This window comes from Giraffa tippelskirchi, chromosome 2 (genome assembly GCF_054371585.1).
Source record: "Giraffa tippelskirchi isolate mGirTip1 chromosome 2, T2T-mGirTip1v1.2.pri, whole genome shotgun sequence".
Lineage (NCBI taxonomy): Eukaryota > Metazoa > Chordata > Mammalia > Artiodactyla > Giraffidae > Giraffa > Giraffa tippelskirchi.
The window spans coordinates 140,654,432-140,677,132 of NC_137276.1; the positions used below are offsets into that span (position 1 = coordinate 140,654,432).

At 40.0% G+C, this 22,701-nt stretch overlaps 1 protein-coding gene across 1 annotated transcript; it reads left to right on the forward strand.

The window, feature by feature from the left end:
• Window positions 1-11,149: 11,149 nt before the first annotated feature.
• On the forward strand, window positions 11,150-20,756 carry TMEM212 (transmembrane protein 212). Its single transcript, XM_081573650.1, has 3 exons — window positions 11,150-11,308; window positions 19,333-19,392; window positions 20,361-20,756. The coding sequence occupies exons 1-3, from the start codon at window positions 11,150-11,152 to the stop codon at window positions 20,754-20,756; spliced, it is 615 nt and encodes a 204-aa protein (XP_081429776.1).
• The last annotated feature ends 1,945 nt before the right edge of the window (window positions 20,757-22,701 follow it).

Below are 22,701 nucleotides of genomic sequence, written 5' to 3' on the forward strand. Positions count from 1 at the left end.
CTTACCCCAAGTTTGCAAGAACACGGATCAGGAGTTTGACCCATCACTTGAAAAATTGCCCCTCTTTAACATGGAGGCTGACGAAAGAAGCGTCAAAATAGTAGTGGAAACTGTTTTACATGATGACTGAAGCTGTAAGGGTGGGGGAAAGGAGAGCCTCTATGAAAAGAGAATTGGGAGAAAAAGTAGAGTTCACTTTGTTTCTAAATACCCTAAATGAAACATATAAAAAGCAAAGCATAGTTTTATCACAAAGCATAATTTTATCCTCAAAGAATGTAAAGGAAATAGAATTGTCAGACAAGAACGGCTATGTTTGTGCTAGGAAGAGAGCTGTCAAGTGTTTTCTTTAAGGAAGTCAAACTTCAACCAAGGCCTTGGTTTTTTTAGCCTGAGGCTCAAACTGTAAAAATTAGAAGAAACCCTGTCTCTAGGACTAGATCAAAGGGTTTGTATTATGCAGCGCTAGCTCTGCATGAACTGTTTCTCTCCCTTTACCCTAAGCTCTATAATGTGATTGATTCTCCCATTCTGGGCTTCAGGCTGCCACTTTCCTTTGTGCTAAAAACTTATGACTATTATTAACATCGTTATCTGATGATTAGTTATTGGTAAATACCAAACGTGCCTGTGCTCAGACGTCTGACTCTTTGTGATCCCACGGACTGTAGCCTGCCAGTCTCCTCTGTCCATGGGATTTTCCAGGCAAGAATCCTGGAGTGGGGTGCCATTTCCTCCTCCAGGGGATCTTCCCAACCCAGGGATCGAACCCAAGATCTCCTGTGTCTTCTACATTGGCAGGATTCTTTACTACTAGCACCACCTGGGAAGCAGGTGTATACCAAAGCAACCTGAGCTGAAAGAACCAAGTAATGATGTTGAAGAGTCACATTTAACAGCTGAGTTTTATACCCTTTAAAACTTACAGGTGAGTTTAAAATTTGCCCTCTTCCTAAATTATAAATTTCTTGAAGCATGACCTGTCTCTCCCTATGGTATACTCACTGAACTTTGAACAACTCAACTAATCTGAGTAGTGATTCCTCTGTCACTAGAGGGGGTTAAAGCATTTCTGTCCTCTGTTGTCACAGAGAAAGGTTCTAGAAAGTTGTCCTTTCTCCCACTTGGTATGTGTGGGAGTATTAAACCCCAAATAGAACAGTGCTAAACTTTTTTTTTTCATATTTTGTTTTTCTATAAACAAACTTTATCCGTGGCCTTGTAGCAGACCGTCAGTTCCAGGAAACACACAGCTAACAATGTCATTCCCCTTGTATTGCACATAATATAAAAACAGAGTTTAAGTAAATATTTGAATTAGGACAATTTGAAAAATTTAACTTTGGAGTAGCCTTTCCCTGGCATGTATTGATCACTTTCTTCCAGAGTGGCTGTTTCAGTAGATTCAGTATGTGATAGTCACACCCTTTAAATGAAGTTTGTTCAACTTAACATATCATACAGTAACAGAGTATAATCTTAGACTCAGCATTTGCAGAATGGAACTCAAATTTGGAGGTTCAACTCCTGCTGTGTATCAAAGAAAAGCTGATCTATAAATAGCAGTAGAGCAACACCTAGTGCTAAAGGCAGATATAGCAGAAACATCATTGGTCACAACTGGCTCATTAAATTTACGGTTAGCGTTGCAATTGGATGGCTCTTTTCATTGGTACTTTAACCATGGAATTATTCCATGAAATGACAGGCATGGACCTGCTAATCTCTAAGGTTCTTTTACACTCTTTCTGTGATCCTCCAGTTGGGTTATTACTATATACTTTTCATTCTCTGCCCCCCATTTTTTTTAGTGAATTTATCCATTTATCCAAAGGAGGCTTGCTTAGGCCTGGCTTTTTACCTTTTAAGTCAATTAGCTTTGTGTGGATTGTGAGGAAGAAACAGAAGTGTTTTTGTACTGGGACAATGCTGTGGGGAAGTTCCAAGAAATGTCCTCTCTCCTCTTTAAAAAAATAAATACTAGGGCAAGATATGTGCATTGTTGAAAAAGGAAAGTGTGGGCCTTTGTATACAAAAACGATAGCATTATCTGCTAATAGTAGGTAATATTTATACTATGCTACCCAACTTCTTATGTCATAAAGATACACTTAGTTTATTATTATAATAGTTATCCTGTCTCAGAAAAGATCACAATATCATCTGTATGGAAATACAATAGGATCATAAGTTTACATAGCCAAATTCTCCCAAGCGAAAGTTTTATATGTCTTTGTTATTTCATTTTTCTTCAGATTGGGGGGGGGAATACTTGTTATTTATGGAAAACGATCAGATAAAGAAATAAAGTCTTTGAATATGCAGAGATTTATAGAAACCATTAAATTAGCTAGATCACCATGAACATGAACTGCTTTAAAAGTTGGCATCACCAGTGGATTAAAAAGGTATGTACAAAACACTGCCATATTTAAAATGGATAACCAACAAGGACCTGCTGCATAGCACATGGGCCTCTGCTCAATGTTATGTGGCAGCCTGGATGGGGGGGAGTTTAGGGGAGAATGGATATATGTATATGTACAGCTGAGTTCTTTCTCTGTTCACCTGAAACTACCACCACATTGTTTGTTAATTGGCTGTACCCAATACAAAATTAAAAGTTCTTTTTCTTTAAAAAAAAAAAAAAGAAGTATGTATGAGAGCTTTCTCTCAGAGGCAGAAGTTCTTGCTGGACTCAGGCAGTTAGTCTGTGACCTTGTGTCTTCCTCTATTTAACACAGAACCATGTGGCAGTATGTCACGTGCTGGTACAGCCAGGCCAAAAGAATCCCAAGATGGGAGACTTCAGGGTGCCTCTCCCATATATCTACATACAGTGTGGAAGTGTCACAGCGTATCCTCACAGCTGGGTGAGCTAACCCAGAAGATCGACCTTGTGTTTCTGCGTAGATTTTCATGGAGAAATTTAAGGTACCAAGAAATTAAATCTTTTTAAGTGAAGGTCTCAGGAGCTAACCCTCACAGCAAAATGGTCTGGATAATCTAGATTGTGATATGCAGTGACTTCATAAATTCATTAATTCATTCACCAATACGTTTCTAAACATTGACTATTGCTCTTGGCTTTGGGATGTAGCAGTGAACAAAACAAAGTACTGGCCTTTGTGAAGCTTTCATTCTAGTTGAGACACATAGTAAACAAGTAAGCCCAAGAGCTAGGAAAAATGAAATCAGGCAGTAGTAAGTAAACTCACAAAACGGATGGAGAAACAGATTGATGAGGGATAGTCTGTGATGAGAGGCCCTTTGAGTGGAGACCTCCATGAAGCAAAGGAGTGAATCAGTTGTTTGTACCATGCTTAGCTCATATCACTTTCCTATATTTTAAAATACGTAGAAAATTGAGGCTCTTGATATTGCTGCTTGGAAAGGGTAGGGACTTTCTTTCCTGACCAATCAGAAATTAGCTTAGAGGACTTTCCTGGTGGTACAGTGGATAAGAATCTGCCTGCCAATGCAGGGGATACAAATTCTGTCCCTTGTTCGGGAAGATTCCACACACTGCGTGTGTAGCAAAGAAGCCCGCCTGCCACAACTACTGAGCCTGCGCTCTAGAAGCCCGGAGCTGCAACAACTGAGATTGTGTGCTGCGACTATTGCAGCCCCTGCACCTAGAGCCCATGCTCTGCAACCAGAGAAGTCACTGCAATGAGAAACCCACATAACACAACTAGAGAGTAGCCCCCACTCTCTGGAACAGCAATGAAGACCCAGCGCAACCAAAACTTTTAAAAAGTAATAATTAATCTTTAAAAAAAGAAAAGAAACTGACCTTAAAGAGGTTCATTCTATCTAGTCACTCATGGATGGGGATTTGCTTTCAAGTTCTCTGCCATGTCCAGATCCTCAATAGATTCTCACCTCTGCATTTATCTACACCTGGAACTCCATGCCTGGAATGTCTGTTACCAGTTCCCTCCCAGCTTTTCATCCCCTTTCAAGAATCTGGGAAAGAGTGATTAGGTTATATATTCCCTCAGTTCCTGCCCTCCTTAGTCTCTGCTATGTTTGTTGACAAGTTTTCATTATTTTATGACACAGTCACCAGAGCCGGGCTGAGATCACCAGTTTGTTACTTGGAGTTTTTAAACGTCCAGCTGGTGGATGTTTTCTCCCAGTTACTGGCTATTTGTGTGCCACAAGGGTCAAAGTGGGGCCTCTTTGGAGGAACTCTAGGTGAAATCTGTCCAACAAGAATCCAATTGGGCAATACACAGCATGCAGTGTTTATCACATGCCCACTGCTTGTAAGATCGATAGAGGGGGACCTAGCTGGAAGTTCCCAGTCCTCAAGAAGATAACATTCTTAGTGACACAGACTTCTCAGGGACAGGGATTTTGGTCACATACATACTTTTGCTCCTTTGGGATTTATTTTAAGCTATGGAATCTTAGCTATGGAAGGAGTCTTAGAAATTATCTAGTTTAACCTCCACCACATGTTACCAAGAAGGACAACAAGATTATGAGGTTTTGAATTACTCAGGGTCACACAGCCCTGGTCTCTTGTCTATTCTGCCAGACTGCTTCTCATCATATTCATTTGTTTAAGCCCACACCTCCTCGAGCAGATGTTCAGGAACATTCCATACGGCAACCATCCCAGGCCATCTCCACATCAAGGGCCAGAATCCGCACATGAAGGACAGGAAAATGGAAAACTAGCCACAGCAATGCTCTAGACAGGAATTCTGGGATTTTCACATCAATACATAGAAATGGACCCTTGATTTTAGTTCCTTCTTTGTTCTAATTGCTAAAAAAAAAAAAAAAAGAAAGAAAGAAAGAAATATCAAGGAATCTCTTTGTTCAGTTCTTTTTTTTTTGTAACTGGAAGTAGAATCAGAAGTTCTAATAATGTCTCCTTTGTACATACGCAGCATCATCTGCATTCTTATTATGTCCTTGGCTTCAGTCTAGCCCTATATACTTTGGTACCTCACAGTTCAATTTTCAGATGTACATATGTGCTTTAAAAGTTGAGTGCACCTGTATACTGATCTACTAGAGAAAAATGAAAATTACACACTTCAGAGTCAAGTATTCCTCAGTTCAAAACCAGGGTTCAACACTAATTAGCTGGGTAAGCTTCATTATTTAACACTAGAACCTCAGTTTTGCCATCTGCAAAGTGGGAATAATGAGGATACCCATAGAGGGCTTTAGTGAACACATCCTCCCTGTTTTTCCCTCCCTTTCTCCTTTCATATATGTGGGTATAGTTGGATCAAAAAATATGTTGAGTTTCTCACTGAATAATTTGGTCCTTTCCTCTTTCAAAAATGCCAAGAGAAGGACCTAAATAAATATAAATCTCCCATTTAAGAGGACTTAAATGTTTGTCCCTAAAAGCAACTTTAAAAACAAACATCATCAGAGAACATTTCAGGATACTTAGAGCAGTTCCTTTCTCATTCTTTTTTTTTTTTTTTTTTTGCCCTTTCCCTCAGTTTATTTCACTTTTGTCCTCCCTACAAACAACTTTTGTCAAATGTACATGGACAGCCCATGGCTCCCATCGCTCCTCTGTCCCAGAATCAACTCTGTGCAGACCCAGGCTCTGAATCTGTGAGTGACGCAAGAAGCTGTTTTTGGCCTCGGGAATGTTTTCCTCTGTTCTGACTCCTCTCTTGTTGTCCTTCTCTCCTCTCCATCTTTTCTCCACCTCTCTTCCCCAGACACCTCCACTGCTTTCTCTCTTCCTGTTTTCTTAGTTTCTTCCCCTCTCCTTGGTGGCCAAAGCACCCATCAATCACCGCCACTGTCATAATCGGTTCTGTCTGTGACTCCTCTACATCCAGGATAAAACAAGATAGGAGCAGCGGCTCTGAAAGACAGACATCTCCACAGTAGCCTGTGGGAGGCCGCCTGGCACGTCAAGTCTGCCAATAAGAGCATTTCCTTCCAGCTGCAGGGCTGGGGAGAGCCAACCAACAGCGAGCTGCACAAGTTTGCCGGTGACACACTTAAGTTGTTTTTCTTTGTGAAAACGGGAAAATTCTGATAAATTCCAGATGATTTCAAAACACATTCGAGGGTCAGATATGCAAGAGGCAGATAAAATCGGAATTAGGTAAGTACAAGTTGAGGCACAAATCTCTTTTTAGGTCCAAACATCTTGCAGATTGAAAGTCTTTTAAATTTGACAATTCCCAGTTAGGGATGATAAAAATTGAACTTTGCTCTCCTTAAACCCCAAGCCATTACGAGAAGGGAGGGTTCACTCAAAGTTGAAGCTGAATAGCTAGTAAAAAGCTGAGGGAAGTGTGCATTATGAATAAGCATTGGAACGTTTTTTAATCCAGTTAAGGACCCGGAATATTTGGAAAGACCAAAAAATATATTAAAGATGCTCATTAAAGTGTCTACATGAATGCTGTGTCTTCATGGTATAATCAAATACATGTGTCCATCATTCCTATGCTAGAAAGACAGGTTCATCTTGGTACTGAAGGGGCCAAAGCAGTTTCTGTCTTACACTCCTTACCCTGTGATCTACATTCATCAACATTCTCAGAGATCATTGAGCAGCATGGCTGTATGTCTGGGTCAAAGCTAGGCCTTTCATTTTTTGCAAGTTACTAAAGCTATACTCTCTGTTTTTCCCTTTTTGTTCTCCCACCTTTCAATTTGAAATTTTCAAACCTACAGAAAAGCTAGAAGAAAGCATGAAGAACACTAACATACCCAATTCACCAATAGGACATTCTCTTACATAACCGTAATGCCATTCATACTCCTAAGACACTTAACACTGAGGCACTAGTGTTATCTAATAGAAATTCCACGTTTAAATTTCCCCAACTGTACCAGTAATCTTTCATGATATGGACAATTTTGAAGAGCCAAGGCTACTGCTTTGTAAAATGTCTCAGTAATCTGAGTTTGATTGTTTCCTTGTGATTAGATTCAAGCTACACATTTTTCCTAAAAATGATACACAGGTGATTGCATATACTTCCATTGCATCTTATCAGGAAGCTGTGAGGTCGGTTTGTCCTGGTATTGGTGATGTAAAGTTTGATCAGTTGGTTGAGATGGTGATTTAACCTTTATCTTGGTTAAGGTATTTTCCATTGTAAAGGTATTTTCCATTGTAAAGGTATCTGCTGTGCTTTAATCAGTTGCTGCACTGAGGTTAGAAGAGTACTAATTTTCTAATTTTTTCATTCCTTCTGTTTATATCAGATGGAATCCTCAGTATGGAACTCAGGTCTTTTTAAAAAATTTTATTGAAATATAGCTGACTTACAATGTTGTGTTAATTTCTGCTATATAACAAAGTGATTCAGTTTTATATATATATATATACTTGCATTATAGTTTATCAGAGGATATTGAATATAATTCCCTGTGCTATACAGTAGGGTCTTGTTATTTATACTTACTGTATATAATAGTTTACATCTGCTAATTCCAAGCTCCCAAATCTTTCCCTCCTCCATCTCCTCCTTGACAACTACAAGTCTGTTCTTTATGTCTTTGTGTCTGTTTCTGTTTCACAGATATATTCACTTGTATTTGAGATTCCACATGTAAGTGACATCATATGGTATTTGTCTTTCTCTTTCCCGTTTACTTCGCTTAGTATGATAATCTCTAGGTCCATGCATGTTGCTGCAAATGGCATTACTTCATTCTTCTTTATAGCTGAGTAATATTCCATTGTATATGTATAGCACATCTTCTTTATCCATCTGTCATTATTTGTTTCCATGCCTCGGGTACTGTAAAAAGTGCTGCTATGCACATAGCGGTGCATGTGTCTTTTCAAATTATAGTTTATTCTGAGTATAAGCCCAGGAATGGGATTACTGGATCATATGACAACTCTATTTTTAGTCTTTTGAGGAACCTCCATACTGTTTTCCATAGTAGCTGCACTAATTTACATTCCCACCAACAGTGAAAGAAGGTGGAACCCTGGTCTTTCTGATGCTAAAGGCCATGCTATTTCTGCTAGAGGAGCTACCTCTCAGATGTGTAAAAAAATGAAGCTGGTCACCTGAAGCTGCTGGGGAAATAAAACATTTTCTCTCCATCTCTTGTTTAGAGCTTCATTTTCTTTCATCTTGGCAAAATGCACCCCTTCTGTGGCTTTGAAACCTACTTTAAAAAAACACATGACTTGAGCACACACAAAGCTATTACATCTCATATGTGAGGAATGTACCTAGAGAGGTGGAGGATGTCCAAATCATCCTCTCTCTCTCAGCATCACTGACATTATCCCATCTCTTTAGGGTTCCAGGTTATATTTCCTTTCCTTTCTTTCTCCTTTTTTTTTTTTTTTGCAGGGAGTGGCTCAGTGAGAGCTGCAATCAAAACATCAATTCATTTAGGATCTTTTATTTTTCTAGTGGCAAAATTGGATTGAAGAGTTTGGTGGAATGTCTACCATTCTTCCCTGAGCCACAACAGTGAAGGGAAAAGAAGGCTCAGCAAAGCAGCCTCCAAAGACCTTGACAAACACCATCTCCACCAGGGATTGCAGACCCGCCTTCCAGTAAGTTATTGCCAGACGGAAGGGAGGGGCCCTGGAGGGGCAGCGACCCTGTGAGCCTCGCTGGCTGCCAGACCCTGGGAACAGGAGATATGGCCAGTCTGAGAGGAAGCCCAGGCCAGGAACAGAATTACACTTCTCTTCTTTCCCAATAGCTGCCCTCCCTACACGTCTTCTTGCTTTCACGAAATCAGTGTGGAAAGATTTCCTCGATCAGGGAAAACACACAGAGAAATCCTTAGTTCTCCTTCTGCCCCTTCTCTTTGTTGTGGTAAGTGGTGATGGCTTTTCTAATCACTAATAAGTTCAGGGGTACAGGTCACAATGGCAGAGTCAGGGTTAGCCTGTCAGCGTCACACACCCTGAAAAAGCACCCCCCCCCCAGACTGAAACAAAAACTATTCCTTTTGTTTGCCATCTTTGTACTGTTTAACATGAATGTTTCAACAGTCTTTATTTTCCAAACATGCAAACGGGAGAGAGTGATCTGACCCACAGTACATTGACATACCATGTAGCTATAACCTTGAGATAAAAAGTAAAGGAAAAAGTCAAAACAGCTCAAACCAAACAAGTTTTTCTTCAGTACAGACCCCTTGCCTCTGTAACAAGGGAACACACTGACATTAGCACACACTGGCCATGTTGCACACACACAGAGCTACAAGGAGGCAGACCCATGGGATGCCATTTGCATAGCTGGGAAGTCGAATGTATTCGTTAATTAATTTAATAAGTGTGTCCTAAGTATCTAGTCTGTGCTAGACATGATTCTAGGTGTTGGCAATATCTTATACACCAAGGGGATTTATAAGACTTACAAGGCCTCTGATCATGTGGAACTTACCTAGTGGCGTTGGTAGGGGGGAGGGGAATTAGAGGCTACACTCACAGTGCTGAGAGGAGATGGAAAATAACAGCTATAGTGGAAAGTCTGAGCTGGTTTTCTGAATTCTATATATCCAGGAATGCAACTCCTTCAAAATCTGGGTGACACAGTGCAATGGTGATTAAGACAGAAAAAGGGAGAGAATCTGAGAGAAGCTTCTCTCCTCAGCTGTACTTGCGAGCATCCTTTGGGAGCTTTTCCAAGCTATCAGAAAGGGTCAAACATAGTGTCTGTAAAATGACAGATAAGAGAAACAATGAAAACTGTGCCTTTATCCCTTACTTCTGAAAGAACTCCAAAGATGGAACATCCTGATGAAATAACAGGTATCCTCTCAAGCATCTTTGCTATTTGGAGATCAGTGCTATGGAGGAGGGCATGGCAACCCACTCCGGTGTTCTTGCCGGGAGAATCCTATGGACAGAGGAGCCTGGCAGGCTACAGTCCATGGGGTTTCAAAGAGTTGGACACGACTGAGTGACTGAGCACACGTGCTCAATGCTAAGCATTTTACCTGTATTGGCTCATTTAATCCTCACAATCATCACCTAGTAAGATAAACGCTAATTTTGTTCCCATTTCCCACATGAAAAAACAGTCCTAGAAAATCTAAGCGACTTGCCTTTGCCTAAGGATGCATCCCTGGTAGAGAGTGGAACTAGGACAGGATCCTAGCTGTCTGACTCCAAAAGCTTTGTTCTAAACCACAATCTTTCCATCAACAAAATTATTTTCCTCATTTTATTTAAGGAAAAAGAGAAAAGGTACTAACATTGCATAGGCTATTTAATCACAAGTCTTCTGAAAGTGGTCTGTGTTTTCCAGATGTTATCTTGAAAGAGATGGTCAAACCTGTCCTTTGAGTCAAAAGCAAATACAAATCACTTTCTCACAACGCAGGAGAAATTAAGAGATGAACTTTTGCGATTGCTTAAATGTCCACGAGCCCATCATCTAAATTTTGAATTACGATTTGTGAATGGAGATCAGTAATTCAACCAACTAATGAATTACTCCTCAAAGTTTATTTTATAACTGCATACATTTCCATCTTCGCCCTTTACTTGATAATTGAATTAACAATAAATTAACTGAGGTGAAGCTGGTTTAGTGAAAACAATGTAGAAGTCCCTAATGAAGCTTATGCTTGTTGGGGGATAAATTCATATCAAAAATTCAAAAATAATATAGTAGAACTGAACTTTGAAGGGGTGGAGAGGTCTTGCTTTTGCTTTAAATCATTTAAATTAAATGTAATGAAAAGTGATCAGAGTGCTTATTTTTACTTTGTTTTGTGGGAAATTGTGCTGGGAAAGTGGATCTATTGTACACAAAGGATGTTGGCTTTCTGCTGCAACCACCAGGCAGGTTGAGTTGAGAAACAATTAGCTCAGTCAGCAAGCCTTTGAATCTGATTAAGCCAGGAAGTGGTCACTCCCCACGACAGGGCAGAATGAAGGGAATGAAGGCGGTGGCCCAAAACAAGGAATGATCTCTCTGTCTCTGTCTGAAGCATTAGAATTTATTGTGTCAAATTTATGTCGAGGATTATTTCACTCCATTTTGTTATTATTTCACTAAAAACGAATATAATCTTGTTTCCAAGTGGATCAACAGTCCACATGTGTCATGGCTACTGTCTCTTAGAAACTTCTGTTTATCGAGGCCTGACATACTCTCATGTTTTGGTAACAAGACGTCTTTGAGACCCAGGACCCAAGTCACAGAGGAAAATGCAGCGTTTATACCAGTCTGCTGGCTGGATTCTCATTACTCTGGGGGTTCTCAGTGTATTCTCTGGAGTTATTGCTTTCTTCCCAGTCTTTTCCTGCAAGTTTTGGTTCACGGGATGGAGTGTCTGGATTGCTTGTCCCATCTGGAATGGAGTTTTGGTAGGAAAATATTTAATATTAATGTTTTTATTATATATGTTGAGAGAATAAAGGAAAGAGGGAGGGAAAAGAGGGACGAGAATGATACGTCTTTTAAAGTTTTTCAACAACACGAAGACATAAAAATTCTGCAGAAAATCAGATTGTACCTTAGAACATTGATTTCTATTAGTTATCTTTTAAAATATAAGTTTTTCTTAATGTTATTTAATCATGTATACAGTATATCAGATGGCATTAGTGGTAAACCTGCCTGCCAATGCAGGAAACGTAAGAGACGTTGGTTCAATCTCTGGGTTGGGAAGATTCCCTGAAGGGGGGCGTGGCAGCCCACTCCAGTATTCTTGCCTGGATAATCCCATGGACAGAAGAGCCTGGTGGGCTTCAGTCTGTGGGGTTGCAAAGAGTCAGACATGGCTGAAGTAACTTAGCATGTACACACACACAGTATATCAGATATACTATAATGAAATGCTGTTCTCACAAAAGGTACTTTATTTTACTCTTCTCACCTTGACATTCTGAGAAATTGGAATCTGTCTTTCAAAATGGGAGTTTAGAAAAAAAAATGCAAACCATGAAAAATAATTTTTAAATGAAGAACAAAGTAAAATAATTTTCAGGCAAATACTTTTATTAGAAACACTAAGGTGTGTTTATGTGACCAAGAAGTTTGCAAGCCCCAAATCTTAGTTCTCCCATCCTTTTCTTTGAACAAAACTGTTTGCACTGAAAATAACTGAAGAAGTTGGGTGATGGGCTTCACTAGCTTCATATGTTGCCAAACCTGCATGTGCCAAATACACGTGGATACTAAGTAACTGCTCAATGTCCGCCTGTTAAATGGTCTCACAGATGAACTATGATACTGGTACCTCAGCTTCCTGGGTCAAAAAACAAACACGCAGCCTTGAAGTAGGTGGCCTCCACGGTTGGCATGATTGAAGAGGAGTTACAGAGGCCTGAACATTCAACAAATCCTTCTCTCATTGTTTCCCGGGATGCCTGATATTCATTATTGGAAACTAGATAATTCAATTTTGAAACTTGTTGATCTTATGGAGTTTTCTCTTACAATTTAGCCACTGTTGAGAGGGGCAATATCTTGTCCTTTTTCTAAGATTTTTTTCATGTGGACCATTTTAAAAGTGTTTATTGAATTCATTACAATATTACTTCTGTTTTATTCTTTTTGTTTCTGTTTTTGTCTTTTTGGCTGAGACATGCGGGATCTTAGTTCTCTGACCAGGAATTGAACTCGCACCCCTCTGCATCGGAAGGGGAAGTCTTAAGGGAATTCCCTTAAGTCTTTTAAAAAAAATCAAACTTTAATGGAGACACCATTTAAAAGCAAATCCCTAGGAAATATCATTTTAATTTATTTATTAAATAAATATATATTGATAGCCTACTACAAGCTTGAGTTACAATGAAAAGTAAAATAAAGTCTTGCTATTAAAGGCACTCAGTCTAAGGGGGTTTAATGATGGTGTGCAGATGGAGGAACACTGGACGGGAGGAGCGTGGAACTGAATGTGGAAACCACTTGACGGCATTTTTCTTTTCTTTATTTAACACATTTTTTACAACCACCACCCAAGTGTTGAACTTTTCCTCTTTCCCCCAACCCCTACCACAAACCACACAGTCATTCAAGAAAATGTTTATTAAACATCTACTAGAATGCAGAGATGACAGTTACACTTATACAAATGACTACCAACTTTTTTGTTGGTGACCCAGAGTAAGAAAAATATTTTACATCAAGACCTGAAATGTACATAAATAAATCTTTCAAGGGAAAAAGATAGATATCGAAACATACATATAACTAGATTTATAGAACAAAAGATTCACAAAAAAATACTTTAGCTTCTGTGTGAAGCAAATTCTCGTATTTTCTATTCAATTTTAAAAAGAAAATTCTGACTTTACAACTGACCCAGAGTTTAACAAAACCATGATTATTGTTCAACCCTGTGCCCCTTTCTTATAAATCTTTGCTTATCCCTGCTGGCTCTATCATAATATAGTCAACAGATATTGGTGATTTGATTTAGTTCACAAATTATTGAATATAAGCTTTCACGACTGAAGTGACTTAGCAGCAGCAACACCAAACATCTGTTTCACTAATCATGCTTCATTTAGCTAATCAGGCCCAGGGAAATGATATGGTAGCACAGAACTAGTCAGTGGCTTTTTTAATTTGAGAGTGACAGCATAGGGAAGTAGAGCCAGAGAGTTAGGATTTGGGAAGGTGGGCCTTGTTCAAGGCCTGACTTTGACATTCTTGGTATGTAATCAAGAACAGGGCCCTCATTCAGCTGGTTCTTCATTGCCTTTACCTATAGAACATGGAATTTCACAGGTAGAGAGCCCATGTGAAACTGTCTAATCTAAGAGGCTCAGAGAGAATGAATACAGTTTGAACAAAGACTTCATAATAAAGAGTTTTTCCAGTTTTAAAGACCTACAAATGCTAGTTAATACCATGCTTTTGATTTATGCCCCACTCTCTGTCCAAGCCCTTTGTTCCTAATTCCTTGCTCCTGCCTCACTCTCCCACTCTGTTCCCTGACGACATGCTGAGTTCCCTGTCATGTTACTTCCTGGACCTCACCTCCTACCAGTCTTCTTTCAGCTCATTTCTTTCCCATCACATTCCAAGGTGTGTCTGTCTCAGGGCCTTTGCACTGCCAGTTCTCTGTCCGAAGCCTTTTCTCACACAGCTTATTCCCTAACTTCCTTCAGTTCTTGGGTCAAATGTCACTTTCTCACAGATGCCCTCCCTCATTGCTGTATTTAAAAAACCTCCCCCACTTTGGTATTCTCAGTCTCTCACACATTGTTCTATTTTTCACCCATAGCCCTTAATACCATCTAATATACAGTGTAATTGACTTATTTATTGTCACCCTTCCCCCTAAATGTACATTGTACAAAGGCAGGATTTTTTTTGTCTATTTTGTTCACTGCTACATGTCCAACACTGAAAACAGAGTGAGTAAATATCATGCTAGATATTCAGTAAATATTGCCTGATATTTGCCTGAATTTGCCTGATATTGCCAGTGTTAAATGAGTGGTGAATCCCATGCTCTCCATTTTGATAGGACAAAACTCCTTATACAGTTGAACTCTGATTAGATTGTCAAGAATAAAGATCCAGCTGATATTTATACTGAAGCAGGAAAAAAACCCTCATGAGAAGGAAAGCAATAAGAAAGCTCACTCTTTCAATAATATCTAAATTTGGAACAATCTGATTTTTTTTTTTCCTAGTGAGTTTTCATAGAAACCACAGCTCTGTCTGATCAGGGTCAATCTCAAAAGGTCTCTGACTCATCCTACAGCCATCTCTGCCAATCACTTCTCAACTTGTGTGTGAAATGTATCTGCCTTTGGTGGAAAGATGATTTTTACACTTCAATAATATTTTCTTTTGAAAATGACTCCATATCTCTTTTGAGATTGGAAGAGAGAAATTTTTAGAAGTTATCTATACTTTGTATTTGTTTGGTGACTTTCATTCAAGGCTTTCTATTTTTCACAAATATTCATCTTCAGACTCTCACCTCAATTTGGACAGCAATGGGATAAGCAGTTTTCCTAGGATTTCTGATGTAGGTTATTTAAAGGTATCAGCTGCTAGAAAGTGTGCAGCAAGGAGATCATAGTGCCTTAAGGACTGAGCTCCACTTTAATCCTGGAAAACCTGGCCTGTAGATCAAATTCTGATGAAGAGACTGAAGTGCAGTGAATTTAAAAACAGGACCTAAAGCCTGCAGGGTGCAGTGACTTGGCCAACAGTGAGCAGCAGTGCTGCACCCACAGTCCTGCTTGGAGATAGGAACTTTGGAGAAAAGCAGGGCTAGACTCATTCATGCAATCTCCAGTTTCCTCATCTATTAGAGAAGGGACTTGATGGCACCAAATGCTCAAGACTCTTCTAGCATCAACAGTCCTGTGATTTCCAACCAGCCAATGGTCAGTTTTCCACTTAGATATTCTAAGCTTTTTGAAGCTTAATTTGTCCAAAAATGTAATCATCTTATCGCCAAAAGCACTTATTTCTTCTTCTGACTTGGAAGTCTTTGAACTCAATTTCAAACCCTCAAGTGAATTTTGACTCAATCCTTTCCTCTAGTGTTTCTCAAACTGAAATGTGCATATGAACCAACTAACACACTTGTGGCCAGTGTGCACATGCATGCTCAGTTGTGTCCACCTCTCTGCAACTCCATGGACAGAGCAATGCCAGGCTCCTCCATCCATGAGATTTTCAAAGCAAGAATACTGGAATGGGTTGTCATTTCCTTCTCCAGGGGATCTTCCTCAGCCAGGGATTGAACTTGTGTCTCCTGTGTCTCCTGCATCGGTGGGCAATTTCTTTACCAATGAGCCTCCTGGGAGCCAAATCAACTAGAGATTTTTGTTAAAAATGCCGGCTCTGATTCTGTGAATCTAAAGGGCAGTTGAGATTCTGCATGTCTGACAAGTTCCCAAGAGATGAGATACTACTGGTCGTTAAGACTGTGCTTAGGGCAGCAACACACGAATCCAGCCCATTTCAGCCCCACTTCTGCCCCACCATGTCCAATCCACTGCCAAGTAATTTGTATTTTTCCCACGAGGCAAAATCTCTATGTTCTTTTCCTTTTTCGTTCTCAGTGCGCACCCCCGCCTACCTCCTTACCACTTCCCACCCCACTCAGGTTTTATGCCTTGAAACTTTGATAGCTAAACTGTGAGAATCTGTGTGTTAGTGGATGATAAAATCAAGCTGTGGGGTAGTGAGTATTTAAACATATAGAATCAAACAGAGAAGAGTTATATCACATAATAAAGTTATGTGTTATCATGTAAAACTATTTATAACTTGGCCATGATGCAAAATATGTATCTTACTATGGATAGAGGTTTAAAGAAAAAGCTTGAAGAGCAGGGTCTTACAGAGATCTCTAGGTCTTACTCCATACCTATCCAGCATGCAACAAATGGCTTATCTTTCCAAACCTCTGCTGTGTCCCTCTAGTCCTGTCTTTGAAAATCTTCAGTGTCAAAGTTCAGATGTGTTAGCCTGGATTTTGAGGCCCTCCTCCACCTGGCCTCTTGCGGCTTTCGAGCCTGATTTCCCACTCCCCTTTGCCAGGGACCGACCCTCTGATGGTCCGGGGTCCTCTCACCTTTCATTCCCCAAGCATGCCTGGCATGTCCCTCCCTGTGTATTTGAGGTCCCAGCTGCCCGGACTGCCCTTTCCTCTCTCTTTCCCACTGAAATCACAACCATCCTTCAAGCAATCACCTCCATCAGCGATTGTCCCCCGGAAGTGGTATCTTGTCACCGACCTCTTCTCACACAGAAAGCACTCACTCTTCCTGCCTAATTTTGTGGACATTCTTATGTCCTTCCTCTCACATCTGGACTGTAAATTCCGTTGAGAGCTGGAGCCATGGTTTGCATAATTATTGCTTGGTGAGCTTGCTTTTCTTATTTAGCTTCTCTGTGCCTTAGTTAAAAACTAGAAAATGATTTACTTCCTAGGGTCATTCATTGTGAGGATTAAATGAATTAACACTTGTAAAATGTTTGGTAAAGTGCCTGGTGTCCAGTAAGTGCACAATAAATTCTCAATGTTATTATCGTTATTCCATCAGCATAGTGCCTATCATGAACCAGTACCCCCAAAATAGATGTCTGTAAGTGAATAAATTAACCCATATTATAAGGATTCCTCTAAAAGTTTCTACTTCTGCTGTGAAGCTCTCTGCTTCCTTCAATTCATCTGCTTCTGGGAACTGCATCCTTATTGGGGCCATTTAAAGATTTAGTGGGAGGGTTCACAATTAGCATGCAGAATGTGAGCAGCAACTTGTGCCAGACACAAGTAATGTCCCTCAAGCTGCTTCCAGAGAACAAGTCCACATCCAGACAAGAAGGCACAGGGTGCAGGGCTGAGTCACCCTCTGCACTCACACTCTCCCCAACCACAGCCTCCCCTCGGAATTACAACCCGACTGCCCCTCTCTGCCCAACTCTTCACCTCTCAGAACTTCACTATTTCCTTTTCCCAATTGACTTCTCGTCCCTACTCTCAAATCTCTCCTTTTTAAATTCTTTTCCTTTTCCCTATCTAAAAAAAATTTTTTTAGTGAAAGGAGGCAAAGGGAAAGCCCATGACTCTTGGGGGAACACCCTCACTCCATGTCCCACCCACAGCCAGGCATCAAGAGAGATGGGTGTGCTTGGCTCCTGAGTCACCATCCTCAGGGTGGATTGAACAAGTTACTGAATGGCTTTCATACACCAACCTCCCCCATGAAAGATCTTTTTCAAAGTTTTGTGTAAACAAAGCAAAATTCAAACTGGCAGCTACAACAGAAATAACAGGCAGCTGCAATTCTGCAGGATTTTTCAACTTTTGAATGGAAAGAAACGGTTTGTGCCAATGTAGTTAAGGCAATCTAGAATGTAAGCATCTGATAATGTCAGCTATCTACTTGGACTTCAATCAGGAGAGGTGTCTCCTTTGCTTTTTATTTCGTTTGCTTTAGAGTTTCTTTCGCGTGGAGGAGTGACGTGTCAGTTGAGCGCTTTGCCTCTGAAAGCAGAGATTGGCCCCAGGCTTAGCATCAGTGCTACAGTTGCTCTTAATAATTCTCCTGTTTTGTTGTACTATTTATGCTGGCTCAACCTCCATAGGGTCGCTTGGAAACTTTCCTCTTGCAGAATCAAGCCCAGCCTCATTTGACTACAGATGGTTCTGTTTTTATCCATGGGAGTTTAATGGGATGGTGATGCCAAATCTGGAATTTCAGGCTTAGCTACATGAGGAGTTTTGTGTGAGTGTATGTGTGTGTGCTTTTCCTCCTCACTCTCAAATTCTCTAAATCCAATATTCGAAATAGAATATGGCAGGAAAATGAAAAGCTGCTTCTCAAAACAACAAATATACCAGACCTGGAGCTACAAAAAGTAACATCCCACAAAACCATTTTTGTAAAAGCTCTGATTTTTTTCTCCTTAAATTTGTTGATACTATACATACAGTCAAGTTTATTTCTCTGCCAAAACCCTAAATTGTAACTATTTTTAGTCCTGTCCTCATTCTATATCTTATTTCAGGCACATCTCTTCCTGATTTTCTCTCTCAACCTCAAAACATTCCTTGCACAGGGACAAATGATTTATGGGTTGGGAATAAGCAATTTCTGGATTCAGTGGCCACAAAGTTCTCCATCAGACCCAGTGCCAAATCGAAGATGAGTCCAGAATTTTTCCCCACTATCTGTTACTCGATTCTGATGACACCATTCCCTCCTTTGTTGAACTATTTTCATTCTGCATTTGGGACCTTTTTCTTCAACGGAGACTATTAAAAAAATCTCTTTTGGAAAGCTGGATACCATTGCCCCTAGAACCATAAATGCCCCATCATGCATTTATTCTAACGATAATTTTTATTACTTGAAAAACAGAGATCATGGATTTGTATCCCACCAGCATGGTAAGCCTGCAAAATCTCTGAAGAAAGCAAACTGTAAAAGATATGCTGCTACTGGGAGGGTTTGTCAGGGGAAAGGGGGTGGGATGTGGTGGGGGTGGGGTGGGGAGGAGGTTCTGTGACACAATTCCATTCCAGTTCCTCCTGTTTGTAATTTTAGCAATTTGTGAGAGAGACAAACAATAGACAATTAATCAAAATAAAACATATCGCAAGGGTTATAAAGCCAAGCTTTTATTGCAGTGACATCTTACAGTTGTAAAGGTTATAACTGTAATGGCAACGGCAAGATAGAAAATTTTAAAAATGAGCTTGTGTGAATTGTGTCTTTGTGACACTGATGGCTTCTTTTCCTCATTGGCATCACTGATGAGGAGGCGATCAAAGCCATTATCCCATTTAGCTATCTGTAATTCCTTCCAGTTCATGATAAAGTTGTCAAACTGTGAAGCAGATTGAACTCTTTCCAGAGGTACCTTCTCTCACGGATGTTGTTTTTCCATGTTCCTTTTATAGGCCATCACAACTGGTATCCTCCTACTGTTGGCTCACAAAGAGTGGACACAGAGATACCTGGTAAATATATAGATGTCAAGTAAAGTAGTTGAGTAAGTTTGAAGGTCAAATCTCTACTAGTTCAGGACAGAACACAAAGAATGTGATTTCTGATTAAAACCGAATTTTGTCTCATTTATGCCTTATTATGATGGATTTCAATAAAACACTGTTGTAAATGACTAATTTTTATCTGATACCCACTCCAAGCATTTTCTACAAGTTACTGTGATTATGGCATTTAAGTATTGCATTAATAGTTTGGGAAGAACAGAACCAGTGTTAGTCTTCCTGAATTACATTTTGCAAAAATGGATCTGTAGTCTTGTCTGTTTTAATGATGCATTTTCAAGTTCTCAGTTCCTCAGTTTGGGATCTCTTTGCCATCTCTCTACTGCCTCGCCCATATAAAGGATGAAAAGTCTATGTCTTGCATTTCAACAGTATAGAGTCAAGTACTGAAAGACTACCTTGAGCAGATTATAGCTCCTCTTCCCATGGCCACAGCAGGGCTTCTCAAACTTTATGTATGAGTTACCCGGGGATCTGGTTAAAATGCATATTCTGACTCAGAAGATCTGCAAGAGACTGAGATTCTCCATTTCTAATAAGCTCCCAGAGGGTGTCAGCTCTCCTGGACCATGAACCACATCCTGAATAACCAAGTCCTAGAGTAAGGCAGGGATTCTGTTCACTCATTTCTGTTTTTCCCACCCTAGACTGGTTCTCAACATGTGATAGGAGATAAATAAATGTTTCTTGAATGGAGTTGATTTCATTTCTGCCCCAGTGGGTTGATATGTTATTCTCCCATATTGAAGGGTCAAGAGGAAAACAAAAGGACCTAAGGAGGTGGCTGTGACCAATTTCTCTTTTCATTTCCCAGTAGGAAAGATTAATAGGCAGCCTCTCTTTTTCCCTTGTGGCGCTAAGAAGCTTCTAAAAAATCGAGCTCCCAAAGTAATAATCTGTTTATGTTTTATTTTCAGTGGGAAGCTAGTTTCACCTTTGTGATTCTGAGCATGATGGGATGCCCACTTCATTTTACAGTAGCCTTGGTTTCTGCTCTCCTCGGCCCATATTGCTTCTACTCACTTTCAGGGATTGCAGGGATCAATTACCTTGGTTATGCAGTTGCTTTTCCTTTTCCGTATGCAAAATTCCCATCAGTCTGTGTGGACCCGCCACACTATGAAGAGTACCACCTGACGCTGCAAGCCCTCGACCTGTGCCTGAGCTTTGTCATGCTCTGTGTATCGCTGACAGCATTCATCACACTTTCTGCAAGGCTTATCCAGAATGGACATATCAATGTAAGTTTCCAGAACAGGGCAGACACTTCTTGTTCCATTTTAAATGCTAACATGGAAAGTTTGGTCTATTAATGCTTGAGCTGTCTCTCTTATTTACCTGTGTATCTTGTATAACCAAAATTTTCCCCCTCTTTCTACTTCTACCCCAGCCAAGAGACTGATTTACATCAACATCAGATTGAGCTTTCTTTTTCCAAAAGGGCTGAAAATAATATTATTGATATGATAATAGAAATATAAACTGAATATTTAGTATGTGTCCATTTCACAGATAGTAAACGGAGGCTAAAGAGTTTACATGACTTGCCCAGCTTATCACACAGCTTAGTGGATAGTAAGACCAGATTCAGACTTCAGAGCTATTTCTCTTCATTAGGCCAGATTTATCCTGGGCTCCCTCATCACCCACCCTGCATCCCCTGCTCCTCTGCCAGACCATTAAGATGCAAGGCTTTGGCTTCCTCGAGGGTTAGAGTGGGTTGATTGGAAGAACAGCATAAGTGACTTCTGGTTCAAAATTCCTATGATTGATACTGGGTCCCTCTTTTGTGGGTTGAACAGCCTATCCCTAAAAAGAGATATTTCCCGCTACAGACTCTTACACTGGCCTTATGATTCAAGTTAGGATTATATCAGGGTCAAGTAAATTTGGGTTGTGTTAGCCAATTTTTTTCCAGTTTCATCCTATCAACACCGACCAGTAAAGCTGGAAGACAAGAATTTGGCACTCTCGATGCCTTTTGTGGTCAGTCTCGTCCTCTTCAACTTCTTCATAAATCTGCAAAGGAAATCCTGTACATTCTTAGGAACAGAGTTGATTTTACAAGCAACTCTCTGAGAAACAAGGCAAGCAGACCAAAATCACCACCCCTACTGTACTGCCAGAGCAGTTTAGTATTTGAGATCCCTCCCTTGTGGTGAATGACCTAACTTTCTAGAGTCATTTCTTAAAAGGAACATATGCCTGGGAGAACCACCCATTGAAGAGTTGACAGTCATAACCCCTTCACATGGATGGCTAATCAGACATCTGGCTGTCATTTTAGGCATAACCCCCACAACACTGAGGTTTAACCTGGGGTGGAGGATAGGGAGAAAAGAATGAAAAAAATATATGCAGAGCTTGGTAAGCCAGTCCCATGGAAACCCAACAGTGAGACCACCTAAAGTGCCTGGAGAGAGAGACAATTAATTGAAAGCAGAGAAAGATTCTTCAAATTCACAGATTTTTGCCTTTGCCCATCTTGCTCAGAACAGTTTCTAGGTGTGTGGTTTCTGAGCTGAGTTTAGGACTCAGTAGAACTGCAACATGTTATTCAAAGGGGTTCAGTGACATCAGAATCACCCAGCGTTCTTGTGAAACTAGGTTTCAGAATCCTTTCCAGGTCCTTTCCTACTACATCAGAAATTCTGGGGTTGGAGGCAGTGAATGTGCATTTTTAATACACGTCCCAAGAGATTCTGATGAAAATTCCCTCCTAGCACAAGCTTCACTTAATATCACTTCTGAACAGAATTTCAGTTATACAATTTACATAAAATGGAGCACTAGTGTGGTTGAGGGTTCTAGATAAATTTAATAAGCACGTCTTTGGTAAATGATCTTGGATGCCTTGATGCCACTTAATCTGTAGGGGTGGAAAATCATAATTCATTAGCAAGGATGAGCGGCTGATATAATGGGATATGATGTCCTGTATTAATAAATACACCACTGTTGCCCTGAGCCCAAATAAATATGTGCAGCCTAAACAAACCTTTGTTATCATGCAGAAATCTCAGCTACATTAGGTACAATTTTCAGCAGTAGAATAAATGGATCATTTATCAAAATTCTAGAAAACAGACAACTTTTTTAGAAGCAAAGGTGAATCATTTGTTGGGATACAGAATTCTACATAGCGACTCTACTTTTAATGAATCTTCATGTAGTTGTGTTGTTAGATTCCCTACATTCTGAACTGGATAAGTAATATTTTAAAATTTTTATTTAAAACTAATAAACATTGCAAAATAT